Source organism: Euwallacea similis, chromosome 20 (assembly GCF_039881205.1).
Source record: "Euwallacea similis isolate ESF13 chromosome 20, ESF131.1, whole genome shotgun sequence".
Classification (NCBI taxonomy): Eukaryota; Metazoa; Arthropoda; class Insecta; order Coleoptera; family Curculionidae; genus Euwallacea; species Euwallacea similis.
Genome location: NC_089628.1, coordinates 3,207,869 through 3,227,343, shown reverse-complemented (window position 1 = coordinate 3,227,343; position 19,475 = coordinate 3,207,869). Strand labels below are relative to the sequence as shown.

Below are 19,475 nucleotides of genomic sequence, written 5' to 3'. Positions count from 1 at the left end.
TAGCTTACACCATCTTGTCAATAATCTATTTAGGTATCGCCATCTATGGACCACTACGCGAAATAAATCATTTTGACATAAATAAATCTGTAATCGATAACGACCTTCTTATAGCACCATTTAAACGTAAGTAGCTAAACTAAGCATTGTTCTACTCAGAAATCTGCCGATTTGTAACACCTAGTGCGTCATGTGACTTATAGCTGGCGCCATTGACAATATGCTTTAAAATAATGTTATAATTATTGATTTTTTCCCTAACATACTCTTATACTTCAAATATGAACAATCAAAAGCGTTCATCGCCTCGAGAATAATTTCACTATAAACCCCAGTAAGATGTATTGTTTAAATGACTTTCTGTATTCATAAGTTTGTTTCGAAATATAAATTGTAATATAATACCTCTGTTTGTAATAAAAGTATATAAAAGAAATCGAACGTTTCAAAGATATCCCAAGTATATTCGGCTCCTGATAGTTCTTGAACATCATTGTGCATTCACCAAATGCGGAGCATTTTACTCGAAATTTAGCAATTTGAATTAGGAACACAGAAATGCGAGGAGGTATATTTAGTTCCTGATAATCTTTCTTCCCACTTCGGTATCAAATATTTTTCAAATCGGAGCAACTTAACATTTTTGGTCAAAAATTTTCATGATGTATAGTCCATGATATTTTTTGGCCTCAAAAATTGAAACTGTCCGATTTGAGTTTTGACCGCAGCATATCAAAGCTGTATCGTACAGCTACTGCGGAACCTAATCTCATCGAAATCGGAACACTTAATTTTTATTAATTTTTTTCGTGCAAAATTGCTCGGTGCACCACTTGTATCTCCAAATACGAAAAACGGTGTTTGGTGCTAAAATTGTTGATGATCTAAAACTCATGAACACCATGGAGATGCTCATTCTTATTTATGGGGTTTTCAAATATGAGACGAATCCAGTTTCAACTCCACCTACTCTGACCCTTTCAGGCCAATCCCTACCAAACTTCTCTATTATGATAGAATCATATGGAGGCTAATTTCAGGTGTATATTGAATTTTGCAATTGTCAAGGCAGCCACAATTTTCCATTAAACTTTTCTTTAAGAACCTTTTGTAGAAATACTTAACAATGTCTGATTGGGATACAGTAACTGTTCTGAAGAAGAAAACCCCCAAGGCTTCGACAATGAAAACCGAAAAGGCCGTAAATGCTGCGCGACGACAGGGCATCGCAGTGGACACACAATTAAAATGTGAGTTGGATGACCCCCTTCTACGGCGTTCCACCAAATTCCGCTTTTCCAGGGGGAGCTGGCAGCAATAAACAGCACGTTACCACCAAAAACACTGCTAAACTCGACCGGGAAACCGAGGAATTGAAACATGACACAATCTCTTTGGATGTTGGAAAGATTATCCAGCAAGGTCGACAACTTAAGGGGCTCAGCCAGAAGGAGCTGGCCACTAAGATAAACGAGAAACCACAAGTCATCACAGATTACGAGGCAGGAAAGGGGATACCCAACAATGTAATCCTCGGAAAGATTGAAAGGGTAATTGGAACAAAACTTCGGGGAAAAGACAAGGGAAAACCCATGCTGCCCATTGGAACTGGGAAGAATTAGGCATGGTCAGACAGATTGACAAACTTTAATAATTACTCTCATGGCTAATTTAGTTTTGACAATTGGAAATCTGGTTTCAAAATTAGTTTTGCCCTTAAAGTCTCATAAAGGTGATTGAATTCATTTTTATTTGTATGTTATAAGGAATCTTGGACAGCCACCTCTCACTATAGGTGTGTGCATTTATTTGAGATGCCTGCTTTAACTATAAAATTGTTTACAAATTTGATTTCTATGTTATTTAAATGAAATTGTAAAGTTACTTATTATTAACATTCTATAGACTGGAACTTGCCTTTTACTTTGTATTATAGAGAAATTCATCAATGACAATTAAACAAAGACATGCAGCTATCAGGATGCCCTCCCTGGCAATATTGGATAATTTAATGGTCTCTATGATTGATTTAAACCAAATACTTTTGAAAACTTTATAAGACATTAAATAAAATTGCTGGGAGTCTTTTGTGGAAGGAAAATTAACAAAAATTCTTATTTTACAAGTTTTATTATTATCAATGGAAAGAGGTTTTTACACCATCCTCCTGAGAAGCTCATTGATCTTATCTTCCCTGTTGCCAAAGTCACCACCTTCAACATAATGATTTGTCTTCTTGCGCCAGCCACCAGTTGGGGTGTTTAACTAAAAAAAAGATGAAAATCAAATAATAAAATAAAAAATCTGACTATGAAACGCCCTGTACCATTGTAAAAAAAACTGCAAATCCATTCCAGGGAAAAATATTGCAAGTGTTTTTGCAATGAAATTAATTTACCAACTGTCTTTAACACCTCATCCACTAATCAAAGGACAACATGTAGATCAAGTTGGCAATGACTAAACGCAACACAAACTCACCTTAAAAGGCCACAAGAAATTGGAGGCATATTTAAACTTAGAGCCTACAGTGAAGACTTCATGGATCAAATCCTCAATGCAAATAATCCCCATTCGGCCTAGTCGGTTCTCAATAATCTGGTTGCTTGTGATGGGAATCCTCTGGCCATTAACCTTGGCAAAACCCCTTTTGTAGATCAATTCCCGAACTGACTTCAAGTTAGGGTAGCCCCAGGTAATGTAAGGTTCACAGATCCGGAGCATGTTAATGGTGGCTTTGTTGAGGCGCACAAACACTCCGTTGTTAATTTGGAGTAGCCTGAAGAGCTGTAGGACTTTGCGGACTTTAGGTGCCACTTTGTTGATACTAAAATTAAAATTGGGGTTGATTACTATTTCTGGGATTACCAACTCAGTGCAAATACAGTTGAATAAGGAGGCAAATGTTAGAAGTGTTTACAATGCCTTTAGCTATCTGTTAGCTAGGGCATGAACAAAAAACTAATCAGTTTAAGACAGCATGGAAAGTGGATTTACAAATAGGCAGCAAAACCACTATAGAAACCGTCTACGTACATAAAAGCAAGATCTGTAGCAATGAGTTGAACTTACCCCTTGATCCGAATAACAAAAACCAACTTAGCTTCGGCGGGCACATAGAAATTTCCTTTGTTTTTCGCCTGCCTGATAAGTCTGATCTCATCACGCTCCTTTAATCTGTACTCTTTAACGTACTGTTCAGCCCTTTTGAAGATATCTTGTTTCTTCTTAATCAAATCGGCCTTTTTTTTGATATCCGATTGGAGCCTCTTCGCACGGGAGGCCGCGCGCCTTTTGCGGTGCTTCAACACCGATTCGGGCACTGCGGGCAGTCCTTTGACCGTTTTCGTTTTTTTCTCCACCCTGAAAATCAAAGAAACTCATTCTTACAACTTCATAAGGGCACCACACCGATGTAAACACTGCAACATTTAGAAGAACATTTGTCGGCGCTTCGGGAAAAGTGAGTGGAAAATGTTTAAGGAAATATAAAGAAAAACATCGAAAGTGATGAAACATTAACATGGAAATGAGGAAAGTCCGGTGGATTTTTGGATGATTGGAAATTTGTGTTTAGTAAAATAACTTACGTCGGTGCCATTTTAATCTAAGGCTAGGAAGAATTCTAGCGGTGTCAATACTTAAGAAACATAACGCCAATTGTTGAGATGACATATGACACTATTATTTGCATTTGATGAGTTGGTATGGAGTAGACAATGTCGACAATTTTTGAAATGTATTATTAAAATAATTATACATTTTGTAGTACATTTAATATTACACTTTATATTTATCATATTCTAGTATTTTTAACAACAATAATAAACTACTTAAAGCCACAGGTTTTACATCAAATATGCAATTTTTTACGATCGAAATTAGTGGAGAGTGTCATGCTGTCGTCACCATGAGCCAGAGCTTCAATTTCATACACTTTTTTCACATTAAGCGACATTGTGTCTTCATTTCGACGTTTCCTCGAATATTATCCTCTAGGTGAAACTGTCAGGACTTCGATCTATCAGCCCTACATACATGAGGGGATTTGACTACTATTAGCTAGCGCCTAGTACTTCAAATTGGTGTGTTATTTCTTAGTTTTATTAATGAAACTAAAGGATTATAATACATAATAATTTGGGGTAAGAGATGCGTAGCACTCGCAAGTTAAAATCTCCTGTAGTTAACCAGAATTAACCTAGATCCTGTGCGCTTGGATGCGTTAATGACGCAAATATAGAAAATATGACATCGATCAGGGCTAGCAATCGCTTAGTTACGCTCAAGAATTTATCACTTGTCAAATTTTAACCCACGATAACGGATCAATCACTGACATGACATTCGCATCCTATTCTTGTCTTATATATGGATTATGATAAAGAAGGAATATAGAACATTCGTGCGAATCGTTGAAAATTCTTCTTGGTCTTTTCTGCCTCTTTTTATTTTTGAGTTTTATTGCATTGCAATTATCCGGTTCCTTTTTCATAAAAAAGGATTTTACTTTCCCGTATTACAAGTCCAAATATATAATTTAGGAGTAACTCTAATGCTCAATAGTGTGAATTTATAGTGTTTAAAAGTGCCGTGACCGGCCCTTCGCTTGTGTCCTTCACCCGATAATGGACAATTCATCACCCAGGAACGTCATTCCAGACTCGGAGAACCTCAGCCTCGACATGGGCGATGATATGAAACTAGACGAAGTAAACTACGAGAGCGACATCTCCTCTTCCAGTTCAGAGTCATCTTCAGCCCCTAGTATCACCTCAGTGACTACAGCCTCTTCGGGAAAGGGACGCCACGAACGCCACAAAAGCACCCGCTCTGATAAGAGTCCTTCTCCCTCTGCAAAAACTGAACGCTCCAAGGATTGCAAATCAAAATATGACTATTTGACTAAACTTAACTATCTGTTCCGAGACGCTAGATTTTTCATCATAAAATCAAATAACGCGGAAAACATTGCATTATCCAAAGCCAAAGGTGTGTGGTCAACCCTACCACAGAATGAAGGCAACTTAAACCAAGCTTTCCAAGAAGCAAGAAATGTGCTTCTAATATTCTCCGTTAAGGAGAGTGGAAAATTTGCAGGTTTTGCTAGATTAAAAGGAGAATCCCGTCACAACATCCCAGGAGTATCTTGGGTGCTTCCACCAGGCCTATCGGCCAAAGCTTTGGGAGGAGTATTTAAAATTGACTGGATTTGTCGCAAGGAGCTACCATTTTCTAACACCATGCACCTATACAACCCATGGAATGATGGCAAACCTGTTAAAATAGGCCGAGATGGGCAGGAAATCGAGCCACGAGTAGCTGAGGAACTGTGCCGTCTTTTCCCTGAAGATGACGCAGTAGACCTATCGCCCATTTTGCGACTAGCTAAAGAGGCTTCCAAAAAATTGAACTTGCGAGCTAAAGACGGGGGCAGACATGTCAAAGCCAGGATGCCGATAGCTGCGAGAGCCCCTTTTACGTTCAGAGGAAACAGAGGAGGTGGATTCTCCAGACGGAAGTTCTTTATGCCCAATAGGTTACTAGGTTCCGGGGGTTATAGGCGGTCAGTGTCGCCTCGTGCCCAAGAAAGGTAAGTGTGGTTCTTGTAGTTTTTACTCACCATTGAGCGTTTATTTCTTTGCTGCAACAGTGAGCTGCTGAGTTGTAGTTTGGGGGACTTCTCACATGAACTCTCTAGTGTTATGAACATTTCTCTTAAGAGCATTTTATGTGTGAGTGTCATCGGACTTGGTAAAAAAATTTGGGTCTTCGTGAAAACCATCATTCCCAAATATATAAAGGTTCTTAAAATGCTCAAATGAAGAGTGTTTTCCAAGGGTTTAGGGGGACAATTCTTTGTGTTTATGTGGACTGTTTATGGTAATAAAATTATTTTCTTCATTTCCCCTGCTTGCCATGAGGGTAAGTGAATAGGAAGAGAGGAAGGGTACTATGTATAGCCCTAATAACAGAGGGTGTGTCTACCGTGGTAACTTTTTTTGCTGCTTCATGTACACATGAGAAATAAAGCAGGCAGGCAAAAGTTGCAGGGTGTACCCATTATCGGCTTTATGTGCAGTGGCCACTGCCATCTGGTACAATTTATGCCTTCAGGCAGGAATATTCAATAAGCTAACAGGTAGTTCATCAAGCCAGATTTTAAAGAATCCTGAGCGATGAGTGAAACTGACATGAATACCTTCTACCAAACTCTAAACACGTATGACTCAGCCCCATTTTCAGATACTTGTCATTCTATGACAGAGAAACTTCTCGGCCCTATACAGCGGCTGCGGCCGAAGCCTACGTAGCTGACTACATGCGCACCATGCAACATCAGTTACCCCCTCTACCTTACGTCGCACCTCCAGGACTCTATCCGCCGCACTCCAGTTACGATGGTATGCGCACTCCTGCCAGGTAAAGCTGGAACACAAGTGAAAACCCCGTCCAACTTTGGAGGCAATTATTAGGTACTTTGAAGCTCTTCCTATGGCCGAGTACTCGGCTCCGAGGTTGGGTGCTTATCACTCCGACAAACGCACTTATGACCGAACTGTGGAGGAGTTTATCTGGAAGAACAAGGAACGACGCTCGTCCAGAGATCAGGCCCCTTCCAAAGGGTATTCCCGGGAAAGGGAGAGAGGATATTCTAGGGAGCGGTACTCGAGGGAGAGAGGATACTCCAGGGATCGGTCCAGGTCCAGAGGGTATTCTAGAGATCGGTCGAGAGGGCGGTCTAGAGATAGGGAGCGTTTGCGGGAACGAGAAAGGGAACGTGAAAGGGAAAAAGAAAGGGAGCGAGAGAGGGAGCGTGAAAGACAAAGACTGAGAGATAGGGACAGTCGCTATCGCTACAGAGATAGGCGTTAAATTATGTTTTTATAATATTTACATTTTTGCGTTAATATCACTAATTATTAATCTCTTTACAATTAAACTGTACATTTCTTTAAATTTCATGTGATTATTAGCTCTTTATATCTCCTAATCAACCAGAGCTCAGCCAATCTAGGACTTTAAGGTCTCTAAACAACAAATGATGGAATTCCTAATGGAAATTGATTCAACTGATTCAAATAAATAAGAGTACTTTATAAACAAGTAAGTTTGATTTGACTCCTCACAATGCCTTGATTGTGTGTTGTATCGCTCCTTAGGAAGCAAAAAAAACTCTGCAAAACACAAGCCAGCTCAACGACAAAATTCTTTTATTAAGCAACAAACCAACAAACAAAAACCCATAACACTATTTAACATCATCGTCTTATCTTCGAATTTCGGTAGCGTTAATTCGTAATAATCCTGATATCAAAAATCAACAGCCGAAATTTTTATAACCTACTTAAGACCATTAGTATAGAACCTCATCACAGGTTTACCCATAGACGTGCTTAGATTTAGGGAACTATGCTAATTCTACATTTTTGGTTAAAAGCGAATACCTTTGGGGAGCTAAAATATGGTCCTCAAACGGAAAATTATACACAAAAGGTGCTTGAAAATAGCCATGAAGTTACACACATCCAAGCTGCACTATCTAAGAGGTTAATCTGATTTAAATAGGGCCTGAAGTATAAAAATAGCCCTAAATAATACTGCCAAGTAACATTAAAATATATAATGGCCTATGGATTATCACAACTTAATAATTCAACCTTGTATGAACATTGTTTGGACAGATTTTGTGCTATAAAATGCCAGATATTGGCATCTAAATCTATTAACAGATACAAATTTAGAACAATCACTAAAATTCAATAAAACACAATACAAGTCAAAATCAAATGAGCTTATCTCATCAAACGCGTCATTTAAAACAGACAAATTATTTAACACCGTACTAAAGGAAGTTTCTCTGAACAACACTTTGAAGGTGGTCAGCGAACTATACTGGATATACTGGACCGAGCAGTAGTTCCTGTCTCCTCATCTGAATGATCTGGAGATATCCTAATAGCTTGATACCACTGATTCGTAAGGTCAGTCATTTGACTCTTGCAATCCTTCAATTCCTACAAGCAATTAACACTCAGTTCTCAACTTTCTCTTTGACTTTGAACTTTGGAAAACATGCGCAAATAAAAGAGAAAAATTTCCCAAAAAGCAACCAGCTAAAGCTCCTAAGATACAAGGAATTGGCCACACTTGATAGGGTTTGTTCCAGTCCAGAGGGATAACCACTGCTCCCAGCCAAGCTCCCAGACATGTGAGCTGAGCTACTATCTCAAATGGCTTCTGTGATTTGGTGACATTGAGGGATGTTAAAGACAAGAGAATTGAGGCACTTTTGTCAGGCCCAAGGTGAAGGCTACTAGGCAGGACCGTTAAAACCCCCATGGTAAGAGCGAAAGTGAACGTTTCCTCTTGCTTGCTAAAGAAGGGAGCTCCAAAGAGAATTGCTATGGCATAGAATGCTGCCACTAAGGCAGCTGATGTGAAAACGTTTTTGAATATACCGGGTCTTTTAGGGTCGGTTTTCTTGGGATCTTTCGGGTAGTTAAGAGGAAACGCCCAGTACTTTACCACCTCAAAAATCAGTAAAATCCACTGCAAGTAGCTGCTTCTGAAGTTTCCTATTTGGTACAGGAAATCGGAGAAATGGCACCATAAAAACAGCAGTGAAAGGTAACTGCATGTTAGTGCGCTATTTAATGGCAAATTGGTGGGGTTTATTATGTAATTTGAAGAGGAAAACTGCATTTTTTATGCGAAAACTACTTGAAAATATGCCATCAACAACAAAAATAGCAAATGAAAATTTGAGGTTATAATAAAAAAAATTAATGACAGTAAATCAGTAATGACGTCACAAGTGTACCTTTGACGTCAGCAAGATGTCTTTATCTCTACCCTAGCAGGATATTCTTTTAATAAAAGAAAATGTGTATCATTGGAAATTCATCTCCACCTCTAAATAATCAACATAAGTCTCAGTCAAGTCTAAGTGTTGTTCAAATGAACACTTTTAGCTTAGTTTGTGGAGTTAGGAGAAATATGGGGATAAATTAAACATTGCTTAAGCCTTACAACTGAATACAAGGAGGAGATCGCAGATGTATTTTTTGTACTTACAATGTTTCAGAAGTATCTAGAAATACCTCAAACATATCTCGAAATATTTACCTTGTTAATACATTTAAATATCTTGGAATGTCTCGAATGTGTACATCAAAATACTTCAGTGATCTGCCAGTTGATCGGACATCACAAAACATAAATATATGTCAACTTACCTGCTGTGTAAACCTTCTAGTAAAAAAAGGGATTAGATACTTCAGATCATACTTGGCAAACCCTTTAATCCTGTCTGAAACAAAGGATACTTCCATCTCTCCCTCTGTAGTCTCAGACAAATGCTCTGAATCCAGGGCTTGCCCCCACTCCCTTGTTTTACTCAATGTGACCTCCCTATCCTTCTTCCTTCTCTTTTGCCTTCTGGCAGGGTTTTTTGTTGCTTGCATAAACTTCAACAATGGCATGGTAGAGCCCCCAAAGAACAGGGTAGTAAACAACACTATAATCAGGGTAGTGGTGATAATGACATGGCGAGTCTCGTCGCTAAAGTTCAAATGCAACGAAAGGGCGTAGGAAATTGCACCTCTCAACCCACTGAACCACATGATGAAAGTCATTTTCTTTGTTATTTGGTGCTCCCTAAAGCGATTGACTAATATAGCCAGAGGAAATATGTTGCAGGCTCTGCCAATTAGACAAAGAATGATGCTCCAGACAATTAAAGCTGGCTCGACTCGATGCTGGAAGCTGAACAAGGCCAAACCCAAGTAGGCAAACACACACGTTTCAGCAATAAAAGCTAGGGTTCTCAGTGTTTGTTGCATGGTTATTTGAGTGACTGTTGATAGGTTAAAATGGGTGTAATGGGACATAACAATGCCACAGAATAAAATTGCCATGATACCAGATAAATGAATTCCTTCAGCTAATACATATGGGGCGTAAGTAAAAACCAACATCATGGCAAACTCCAGGGAGGGATTTTTTCGGAGGTCTACATGCTTTAGCAGGAGAGCACTGATAAGGGCGAAAATCACTCCAATTCCTGCAGAAGCAAAGAACATAAGACAGAAGTTTTCTACACCCAACATAATTGCTTCTCCAGTGCCCATTAAAGGGTTGTTTGACTCTAAAGCTGCAGTGGTTAAAACGATAGCAATAGCATCATTTAAAATGCTCTCACCAAATACCAACATATTTAATATTGGGTCCACATTCAGGGCATGAAATATGGCCACTGTAGCCACTGGGTCTACTGCTGAAATTAATGAACCAAAGGCAAATGACTCTACAAAACTGAGTTTATAAACTACATCTGCTAATCCTAAGAAGTAGATACCAAACCCTATAACAAAGGCTGAGATTGTGGTGCCCAGAATGGCAAAGACCAAGATTGAACCAATATTCTGGAAAAAGTTTCCCTTGTGCAGGTTGTAACCTGATTCAAAGATAATTGGTGGCAGCAATATGAGAAAAAAGGCTGTAGGGGAAAATGCCTCTTCTTTTCTCCAATTACTAATGTTTCTATTACTTAAAGCACTCATAGCAAATCCTATGAGAGCCCCCAGAAAAACAATAACAATACTTTCAGGGACATACTGGAAACCTGTATGGAGCATGAGATGAATTAAGAGGATGCCCAAGGCAAGCACACAGAGCACAAAGAAAATAGCCATTGAGCTGTTATGCTCATCTTCAGCTGCTTCTTTATCAGGCAGGACTGGCTCGATTGATTGTGTGGTAGAAGTTACATTGATCTTTGTACCATTTGCATCTGCAGTGCCATTTGCATCTATTGCTGGAATATCCGAGTTTTTTGCCATTGTACCGTTAGAAATCGTGCCATTGGGAGGTGATGCCGTAGTTGGGAGCAACAGGAGTGTGTCATTGATATTTTTACTTTTGGATGAGACGGTGCTAGTGTCACTGAAATTGGTAATCATAGAGGGGAGTGGCGGGTTTGAAACAAGAACCTTTAAGGTGTTGTTGCTGGTAGTGACAACCACAGACGTGTTTTGTAAGGATACGATGTTCCAAAACAGGACGAAACAAATGGTGGTGAAGGCCAGAAATTTTCTTCCTTCCATCGTTGCGGAGGTGATGATGTTTCTTCCGAAACTTAAGCACTGGTTCTTATTATGTCATAGCACAGTTCTAGTAACGAATTACAGCTAAACGTGGCTTAAATATTGCAAAATTCTTTGCAAAAACATTATTTCATAGAACTTATGGAATATTTTAAAAGGATTGTGACACGAACCAAAACACACAAATGTCAATGAACGATGGCATTAAACAATCACGAATGACATTTGCTTTTGATATATTCGTTTGAGTACTCTGAATATGTAAATTATGTATAATATCGTGTAAGAACACATTACTACACTTTTCACTGAAGCTGTCAGAAATGAAGTTTATCATCTGTGTCTGTAATGATATGGAAGTGCAAGGTTCTCCGTGTTAAAAACTTTAATTTTATCCAATTTCTCCTTTAATTTATCAGTTTTCTCATCAAAAACAAAATGAGATACACGCTCCTCTACACGCTAAGCTACGTTTCAGTTGCAGCTCTCACAATTCTACGTAAGTTTCTCTTCGCCTGAACACCCAGCATAGGCGTTCTACATCCCGTGACAAGTCACATGATTTTTCCTCATTTCAGCCCTATATTACCTCTTGACGGGGAAAGGGGAGCAAATTAGCTTAGCTTGGTAAGTATCCCACTATTGAAGATTTCCTATAACTTAGCCTTTCAAACTTTGGTGATAACAGGTTCTTCAGTAATGTCTCTCCCTATTTATGGGCTTCCATGGGCATTGGACTGGCAGTGGCCTTATCTGTTGTAGGAGCGGCAGTGTACGTATTTTCAATAAAAGATATTAAGTGGTGTTGATAAGGAATTTTAGGGGTATTTACACTACTGGGGCCAGTATAGTTGGGGCGGGTGTCAAAGCACCGAGAATCAAAACTAAGAATTTGATTTCCATTATTTTCTGTGAAGCTGTGGCTATTTATGGTCTGATTACTGCTATTGTCTTGTCCAGCAATTTTCAGGTACATTCTCTTACAAAACAAACACTATTTCAAGTTATGAGACTATTTTTAGAGATATGATACATTATCTAATATCACTGAGGTCACTCTGGGAAAAAACTTCATGGGTTCTCATGTAATATTTGGAGCAGGTATTATAGTGGGTTTTGTAAATCTTTTCTGTGGTCTCTGTGTTGGTGTCGTGGGATCTGGAGCAGCTATCGCTGATGCTGCTAACAAGAGCCTTTTTGTCAAGATCCTGATTATTGAGATTTTTGGCAGTGCCATTGGGTTGTTTGGGTTGATTGTAGGAGTCTTTTTGGTAAGTGTTTGTAAGAAAATTTTTGTAGATAGTACAGTGATGTTGTTTTTCAGACTTCCAAAGGAGGTATGGGATCGGCTTAAGTTTAGTTGCCAAGGAGAAATTTAGTCAGAAAGTTTGAAGTTGAATTTGGTAGCAAAGCAATGAAATTTGAACTTAGATACTGTTAAACAAATGCAGTATTACTTGTTTAATGTAGTATTTTCTTGGAGTAAAGTGTTAATTTAGCAAATAATATGAGAAAACTAGCTGCAAACTGACTCAGTAATTGAACAAACATTCATCATCCATTCCTCAACTTAATTGTTAGAATTTTGTTGTGTATATTATAAAATAGGGTAATGAGAGAAGGCAGGAGCCTCCTAGAAATCAACTGAAATCTGTAAAAAGTATTTTTCAAATTAAAATATAATTATTGTTAAGAAAATGAGCGGAGTTCTTTTATATTCGTGACTTGTCCCAGATTCATTCCTAAACTAATACTGTCTATTAATAACCATAGAACATCCCCTAACAGTTTTGGCCTGAGGGATACGTTTATCAATACTCATTAGTAAAGCGTTAAACCGCCCCATGTTCGCTTATTATACTGCTAAAACTAATACAAAGTACTGTAACAAAATGGTATTTCCCCTTGTGACCTAGATGCCTCCAATCCTTTTGTATTGGGGATTGTATTCACGCAGATAGAGCAACACCCCCGGGAGTCGCCGAAGGATGGAAACAAAATAGTTTCGCATTATAAATGGCGCCATTAGTTATTCTTGGCGAGAATTAGTGTAGATATTATTTGGGGATTAGATCTATTTAGTTCTGGCGTTTTAAAATCAATGGTTTGTTATAGTGAAAGCTTATGTGGGGGAGGAAAAATGTGTATACATTATGGGGCGGTTTATTGAGTTATATTCCATTCTCAATATGTTACTGGGGTTTAAAGTACTTATCCACGTTCTGAAAGTTTCGAGGGCCGCGGAAGACAATTCCTCAAGCTTCGAATCCAAAATCGCTGCTGCTCTGCTAATTTTCTGAGGCACTGTTACTCTCACTTGGGTTTTTTAACTCTTAGAACTCAACAACATAGTCTTAAAACTGTAAATTTCGATTTTTTCCCGGAATAATTGGAATTTCAAACCAAATCCGCCATTTCAATGAAGGATGACATCGCAACTGTCAAAGTCAAAATTCTAGTGTTTCTCAAATCTTAGTAAAGAAAAAGGCCACAAAATTTTACGTCATCAAATGCAGTCATGTAGGCGATGTCGAATGACGCAAACGTTGGAAAAAGAAAACTTAAATTGAGTTTCCGTGAATTTAAATGGATTATACTATGAATTTTCGTTCAGTATCAAAAACTTTTTTAAATCAGATTTATCCCGTTCTTTCGCGATGACGTACCCCTGAAACAATGCATAAATTTCCATAACCACGAGGGAGGGAATCGAGACAAAAAATACGCCTCATTTTCAAAACATCTTCGATTATAATAAATTTCCCTTATTGTACTGTCTAGCCCGTTCGATCTTCTAAGCCAGCTCTAATTCCGAGGAAAAATCTCTCAGTTTACCACTTTATTCCCCGATACATATAAACCATAAAAGACTTTCGCAGAACGTTCCAAGTTTCATCGCCAGAGAAGTAGTTTTGGATCGAGAAATAAGGGGTAACGCTCGCTCCGCCTTAAAAGACTCTCAATCACAGATCCAACGAACGTCGAATTTCGCAAATATGTTTTATACGTCTGAGGTGGACTGCTTTTTTTATTATTTAATGAGGTCTCGTACATCGGTAAGGGTGCTTGTAGCGATGGAATCGCAGTTTGCTCTAACTGGCTAATGTCACTGGCATTGGTAAATTTTGCCGCTTCACACGGTTACAAAATGGTGAAGGTCAGGTTGGAATTCAGATCCTTCTTGAAGCTTTTGAGCAGACGGAATTCAGACATTGCACCAAAAAAAAAATGATAGCACTTGGTCTTTGGAGATGACAAAATGGCGAAGGCGCCGCGTGGGAACTCAGCAATTTCTGCAAGGACTTGCACAGTATTTATTTCCAATAAGCAGCAGGGACCGGTTCCTCTCTACAAAGCTTATTACTTTATCTGGGGAGTTTCAGTGGAGAAGAATGCGTGGAAGGGTCGTTTGTCGGAGAGCAATCGACGGGCAGGGCTCTTTACGGTCCCTAAGTGGGTCCTTTTGATCATATTTGAGGCAGGCACACTGTACTGCTGCACGGGTCGACATGGAGGCCTCCCTTGACCACCCGCGTATCTTACAGTCGGCGAAAGAGAAATTCCTACGTGACATTACACGGGACGAGACAATTCGGATTTATTAAAATTCCCCGATATGGGACTGGATTTAATCCTGTAAAGCGTAAAATTTATAATGGAATAAATTAGCCCGACGCGGCTTTGAATTTCCATGGATTAGAAAATCTACGTTTGGGACGCCTAATGATTAATTCCCTTAATTCAGCCTCGCTTATGTAACAACACCTACGCCGCATCGATTTTCTTCTTAAAGTTCAATGGTCCATTAATAGAGGCCTCACCGAAGAAATTCCTCCGAATGAATCGGTTTTCGGTAATTGAATCCGGGCCTCCGCTCCTAATTGAGCTTTTAATTAATTTCCAATCTTTTGTAGTCGCTTATTTCGCCGAGTCCAATTCCTTATCGAGTTTATGAGTTCCGCAGAACTTTCGCACGTGTAACTCCCTTATTTGCACTAACCAGACCTTTTTCTATCGGACCTCGATCTGATGGATACAAGAATTTATTTTTATCCTCTCCCCATCAATTCCGAGACCCTTCAATCTGTTAAAAGTAATAAGGGCAACAAACACATCTATCAAATTAGCACGCGCTAGTGGATAAGGTGAAATAACACTTCTCCACATGGATTTTCTGGAATTATTCTGTTTGTGACGTAAATCAAACTGGTGCTCGCGGTATAATTACGATTATGAGAGAGTTTTATGTTCGTGCATGGACGTAAGACGAGATGAGATCCCGTGGGTCACCAGTGCAATGGACCGGTTTTATGTCATGGAAAACGAGTCGGGGCATGAAAGCAGAATAAATACCGTCTTTAGACGATTTATGGCCGCCTCACGCGTCTAGACTGTAATAGAGCGAAAATATTGCCCATTTGGCCCAGTTTTACATGACGTCGAGAGCAACTTTTCGCTCACAACATACAGGGTGTCCGTTCCTGGAGCTCGAGCGTGGGGAGGTCCGTAACCGTTACAGATACGAGGCTGTCATAGTTGTAGCCGTTTTTCAGCGACGATCACATGCTAAGCGCATCTGCATGCGTCTCCTTAAATTCCGCACTGACTTTAAAAGGACCCTCCTTTGCGTTTTAGCCCTTAAAGCAACAAAAATTTCCAAACGAGATCTTCCGTGCATCCCTATAAATGATAATCTAGCGGGGACAGATCTGGCGGACGTGCCGGCCAAGTGCATCTTCACGACTTGACCCCACCGGGAACTATTTCGGACAAAAGCAGTTTTCATATTACATATTTGAACCGATCTCGAATCTTCTGGTTACAGAGATCCGCATAGTTAAGCTCCAGAAATGAACATCCTGTATGCTGCGCATTATTGTCCGATTCTCCTGAAAAGAAAGCCTATAAATCCTCATTCTTTCTGGCATATAGCCGCAGGCAAAGCACATCCACAGGCTCGTGCGAATCCAACTTTATTGTTTCTTATTTAAGGTTTTTACTGTGACAATACGAGCTCCAAAGGAGAACCCCCTTGATGTAATTTATGTTACCAAGAGACAGAAATTTTCTCTATATTTGTCCAAATAATCATAAAAAGCGGTCTGGTTGGTTACGTATTAACCATGTAATGGTGCCCGCTAAAAAAATATGGTTCCTAACCAACTAACAATTTAAGTAACTTATTTTTCAGCAGCTTTGCTGCGGTGCATTTTGATACATTGATAGAGACTCCCTGCTGGGACACAGTTGGTCTATTAGCCAATCCTATTCAATGGCCTCCACGCTCACCCGATCTGACCACCTAGACTAATGAAAATGATTTTTTTAATCATGTCTGTCTTACTCTGCAGTTTTATTACAGTTATTTTGGTGCAGTCGGCTTCTTTTAAGGCGGCTAACCGCCCCTTAAAAATAAAATCTCAAGACCTCAAGACTTCCTGTGTACATAATAAAAAGCAATTTTGTTCAAGCGTTAATAAAAAGCGTAAAATGGCAATAAACAGACTTTATAGCACAATAAAAAGCCCTTGCATTCAAACCCTTTTCTCCAGCGCTAAAGAGTTTTGCTTTAAGTCCCAATAAGAGCCCAATTGTTCCTATAAAACGCCACTTAAATAATACCGCCTTAGGGCTGTTTCATTTGGGCCAATAAACCGAGAGGGAGTTCACATCAGTCTTCTCGAACTCTCAAGAAATTCAATGATAATAATTAATTAATCACATTCCCCATTTGCCCTTCCATTTCGTGTTCGTGTTAATTCCCGAAATAGATGACGATATTGAAAGAAGGGCACGGCAAATATTCAGTAGAAGGGCACATTATTTGCTTTTTGGTCAGCAATTTCTCTGCAATAATATTATAAAGTGAAGGTAAATATTATCTCTTTTTACACGGCGAAGAGGTACAGGTCTCGTCTGCCGGACGTCCACTTGGTCGTTTTTGGTAAAAGAGGAGAAAAGAAATTGATCCCTTTATCTGGGATTTAAATTAGACTCGGAAAGGACAAAAATCTGAATTTACAGAATCAACTGGATATTTAATCTCTTTTAATGCTAAATTTTCCACTCTCTCTCTCTCTCTCTCCCTCTTGTTCTCGTGCTTTTCAAGGCGCTTAACTTACCAGCGAAGACCAACTCGCTTTAGCGAATTTTGAAAACTGCAAAAAATCGTTGACGTGGCTCAACCCCATGTTGATTTCTGGGCCTTTAGAAATCATTTAGTTTCATCGTTGATTTCCCATTTCTAATTCGAAATTCGCAAATATTTACCGGGGAATTTTAGCCCGAACTGCTTTCTTAAGCAAAGTGATGAAGGTTGTGAGTGCTTGAATCGGTTTTGGAAGCATCTAATTCTGTTTACTTATAGAGGCTCAATTTAAATCTGATGAGGCGAGTAACTGACTACCACGCAATCTTTAATGGGACAATTGAGCAAATGTGAAAATGGTCTTGAATGAGATCCACAAAACCCCAACAAAGGTGGTTTACATCCTGCTGAAATCATCGCATATTTTAGGTTTAGCAAAACGACCCGCATCGCAAAGGTACTGAGGGACTGTATCACCCCCTTGCAACATTGCTAGAGCATTTCGCGCACATCATGGAGCCCTTTTGTCATAATATAGGGTGTGACATTATTATGGAGATATTTCAGGGAGCGATAGTACTCTGCAAACGATTTAAAAAATGCCAATAGTCCCGTGGTTGGTTGCAATGGTCCTAACGTACCATATTCGACATAAAAGGTAGCAAAGTTCCGCATTTTTTCTCATATTTTGCGTTTTTCTCACGTTTATCGCGTAACTTTACCACCTTGAAAACCTTGAAAACGGTGCGTTTTTCACCATGGCCCTGTTAGATTTTTAAAAATTATTTTGCAGAGCACTGTCACTCCCTAAAATATCTCCACGTTGATTTGCTACACCCTGTATGTACATCTCTTTCCCGCCTTTAAAAAAGGGGCATAAAACCGCTCTCTTCCCTATTAATTTCCCATTGTTTTCCTTGGTTTCTGGAACTTAATTTATTAAAAGAGACATGTTTGTGGCTCCTCTCTTTCTGGCCAATTTTATGTACGGGTTTGCGGATCATTAACTGCGATAAATGGAGCTATTTCGGTTACAACCAGGAAAAAAGGCGGTTTTTTATGCTACCCTAGATTACTCGAGTAATGCCCAGTCCAAGCTGCTGCTTTTATCGTGCTCTGCCAGGTAATGCCGAGGACTTTTTATTCGATTAGCTTTCGGCATTGCGGGTCAACAAACTAGGTGACTTTATGAATTGTAATTGCTGTCAGCTCTGCGGTTCAACGATCGAAAATTCTAAGGCAAACTAATCGCGATAAATAAATTAATCCCATTTCTCATTCAGTCTTGTTTTAAATGAGATTAAGGGCATTTTCCGGGAGAAAGCCAGCAAGCGAAAGTGAATTTTCTTTTGTGGCCGAGTATGACTCTGGAAAGATTCGCGTTACTTTTTTCTCGAGGAAATGAATTGCTCGGTTTGGCTTTACCATATGTGACATGAATGCGCTTAAACCAACGTCAAAAACACGGGAAAACGGATCATTCATAGGGGAGACACTCCATAACATCCCCCACTGCAGTTTCCCTCGCCGTATGAATTCCTGCAGAGCTGGCTCCACTACCGCAAACTATTATCCAATTATCTATCCAATTGGAAAACGTCAGCTTCCACTCAGACACTTTAGCATAGACTAATAAGAAATTGGCTTCCCAGTTGAGAGGCCAGGAATGCCCGATATTTTCCATTAAAGGCTGCAAAGTCCGACGTTATGTCCTGCGGCTAATCAAACTGCGTCGCTCCCATTTTTATTATCGCGTCACGTGGATAACAAGCGTTAACACTTCACGGAATTTCCGTAACATGTGAGGAATAACACATGAAAACCGGGCGATTTCTTTAAGTGGAAATCCTGGTGCCAATAGTTTATGCCCCGGTAGCAGTGACCTTTTTTAAGCGCCGTATCGGATAATAAAATTAATTTCGTTCTGGTCAGTTAACTCCGAACAGCTGTAATTCATTGTCGACACGTAATGTTTAAGGGTCAGATTGCAGGGCGAAGGAACCGCAAAAAAACGCCCATAAATCTGCCGGAACGGCGCAATGTTACAAGCGATGGAAAATTCAATTAACATCGTGGTCTTAAAAAAATGTTTTTTGCCTTGACATTGGGTACAAAGGGTCTGGATTATACGAAATTGTAGGATTATGATCAACAAGGAGCTGAGTCAACCACAGAAGCAGCGGAGAGTAACGAAAAAGCTGGATAACGCTCATGAAAGCCTAAAAGGGGCCAATAATATACTAGTGGTAACGAGGGGAAATTGAAGAAATAGTAATTGA

General features: G+C 39.4%; 6 protein-coding genes across 7 annotated transcripts in view; 3 read left to right on the top strand and 3 right to left on the bottom strand.

Annotated features, from left to right (window-relative positions):
• Positions 1-11,309, bottom strand: part of Nhe1 (Na[+]/H[+] hydrogen exchanger 1) — an 80,507-nt gene extending 69,198 nt beyond the window's left edge. The window contains exons 1-2 of one of the 2 annotated variants that reach the window (XR_010752614.1): positions 9,240-11,309; positions 7,827-8,018 (exon numbers count right to left, since the gene is read on the bottom strand). Coding sequence is in view for 1 of the 2 variants with exons in the window: in XM_066400076.1 (XP_066256173.1) it covers positions 7,884-8,018; positions 9,240-11,108 (2,004 nt within the window). In the remaining variant the exon portion in view is untranslated. Of the gene's footprint in view, positions 1-7,197; positions 8,019-9,239 lie in introns of those variants that run through there. The other variant, XM_066400076.1, reaches the window with a different exon arrangement.
• Positions 1,021-1,903, top strand: mbf1 (multiprotein bridging factor 1). The gene is made up of 2 exons (XM_066399992.1): positions 1,021-1,250; positions 1,303-1,903. The coding sequence occupies exons 1-2, from the start codon at positions 1,127-1,129 to the stop codon at positions 1,620-1,622; spliced, it is 444 nt and encodes a 147-aa protein (XP_066256089.1). The 5' UTR covers positions 1,021-1,126; the 3' UTR covers positions 1,623-1,903.
• Positions 2,112-3,673, bottom strand: RpL7 (ribosomal protein L7). The gene is made up of 4 exons (XM_066399991.1): positions 3,591-3,673; positions 3,073-3,363; positions 2,482-2,827; positions 2,112-2,265 (listed from the first exon to the last, which is right to left on the bottom strand). Exons 1-4 carry the CDS (start codon positions 3,599-3,601, stop codon positions 2,155-2,157), a joined length of 759 nt encoding a protein of 252 aa, XP_066256088.1. The 5' UTR covers positions 3,602-3,673; the 3' UTR covers positions 2,112-2,154.
• Ythdc1 (YTH domain containing 1) lies at positions 4,421-7,031 on the top strand. The gene is made up of 3 exons (XM_066400079.1): positions 4,421-5,593; positions 6,247-6,423; positions 6,477-7,031. The coding sequence occupies exons 1-3, from the start codon at positions 4,629-4,631 to the stop codon at positions 6,874-6,876; spliced, it is 1,542 nt and encodes a 513-aa protein (XP_066256176.1). The 5' UTR covers positions 4,421-4,628; the 3' UTR covers positions 6,877-7,031.
• On the bottom strand, positions 8,018-8,737 carry PIG-F (phosphatidylinositol glycan anchor biosynthesis class F). The gene has a single exon (XM_066400080.1). The coding sequence runs from the start codon at positions 8,704-8,706 to the stop codon at positions 8,029-8,031; it is 678 nt and encodes a 225-aa protein (XP_066256177.1). The 5' UTR covers positions 8,707-8,737; the 3' UTR covers positions 8,018-8,028.
• A 150-nt stretch (positions 11,310-11,459) lies between the features above and the next one.
• Positions 11,460-12,809, top strand: LOC136415495 (V-type proton ATPase 21 kDa proteolipid subunit c''-like). Its single transcript, XM_066400081.1, has 6 exons — positions 11,460-11,607; positions 11,687-11,735; positions 11,797-11,880; positions 11,931-12,078; positions 12,131-12,379; positions 12,433-12,809. The coding sequence occupies exons 1-6, from the start codon at positions 11,547-11,549 to the stop codon at positions 12,460-12,462; spliced, it is 621 nt and encodes a 206-aa protein (XP_066256178.1). The 5' UTR covers positions 11,460-11,546; the 3' UTR covers positions 12,463-12,809.
• Positions 12,810-19,475: the final 6,666 nt, after the last annotated feature.

Excerpts from the sequence above, each read along its gene's own strand:
- mbf1 (XM_066399992.1), top strand. The coding sequence starts at position 1,127 with ATGTCTGATTGGGATACAGTAACTGTTCTGAAGAAGAAAACCCCCAAG. Across the intron at positions 1,251-1,302 it reads AGTGGACACACAATTAAAAT|GGGGAGCTGGCAGCAATAAA; the intron begins GTGAGTTGGATG and ends CCGCTTTTCCAG.
- Ythdc1 (XM_066400079.1), top strand. The coding sequence starts at position 4,629 with ATGGACAATTCATCACCCAGGAACGTCATTCCAGACTCGGAGAACCTC. Across the intron at positions 5,594-6,246 it reads TCGCCTCGTGCCCAAGAAAG|ATACTTGTCATTCTATGACA; the intron begins GTAAGTGTGGTT and ends CCCCATTTTCAG. Across the intron at positions 6,424-6,476 it reads GGTATGCGCACTCCTGCCAG|GTACTTTGAAGCTCTTCCTA; the intron begins GTAAAGCTGGAA and ends GGCAATTATTAG.
- RpL7 (XM_066399991.1), bottom strand. Across the intron at positions 2,828-3,072 it reads TTTGTTATTCGGATCAAGGG|TATCAACAAAGTGGCACCTA; the intron begins GTAAGTTCAACT and ends TTTTAATTTTAG. Across the intron at positions 2,266-2,481 it reads ATTTCTTGTGGCCTTTTAAG|TTAAACACCCCAACTGGTGG; the intron begins GTGAGTTTGTGT and ends TCTTTTTTTTAG.
- PIG-F (XM_066400080.1), bottom strand. The coding sequence starts at position 8,706 with ATGCAGTTTTCCTCTTCAAATTACATAATAAACCCCACCAATTTGCCA.
- LOC136415495 (XM_066400081.1), top strand. The coding sequence starts at position 11,547 with ATGAGATACACGCTCCTCTACACGCTAAGCTACGTTTCAGTTGCAGCT. Across the intron at positions 11,608-11,686 it reads TGCAGCTCTCACAATTCTAC|CCCTATATTACCTCTTGACG; the intron begins GTAAGTTTCTCT and ends TCCTCATTTCAG. Across the intron at positions 11,881-11,930 it reads TCTGTTGTAGGAGCGGCAGT|GGGTATTTACACTACTGGGG; the intron begins GTACGTATTTTC and ends AAGGAATTTTAG.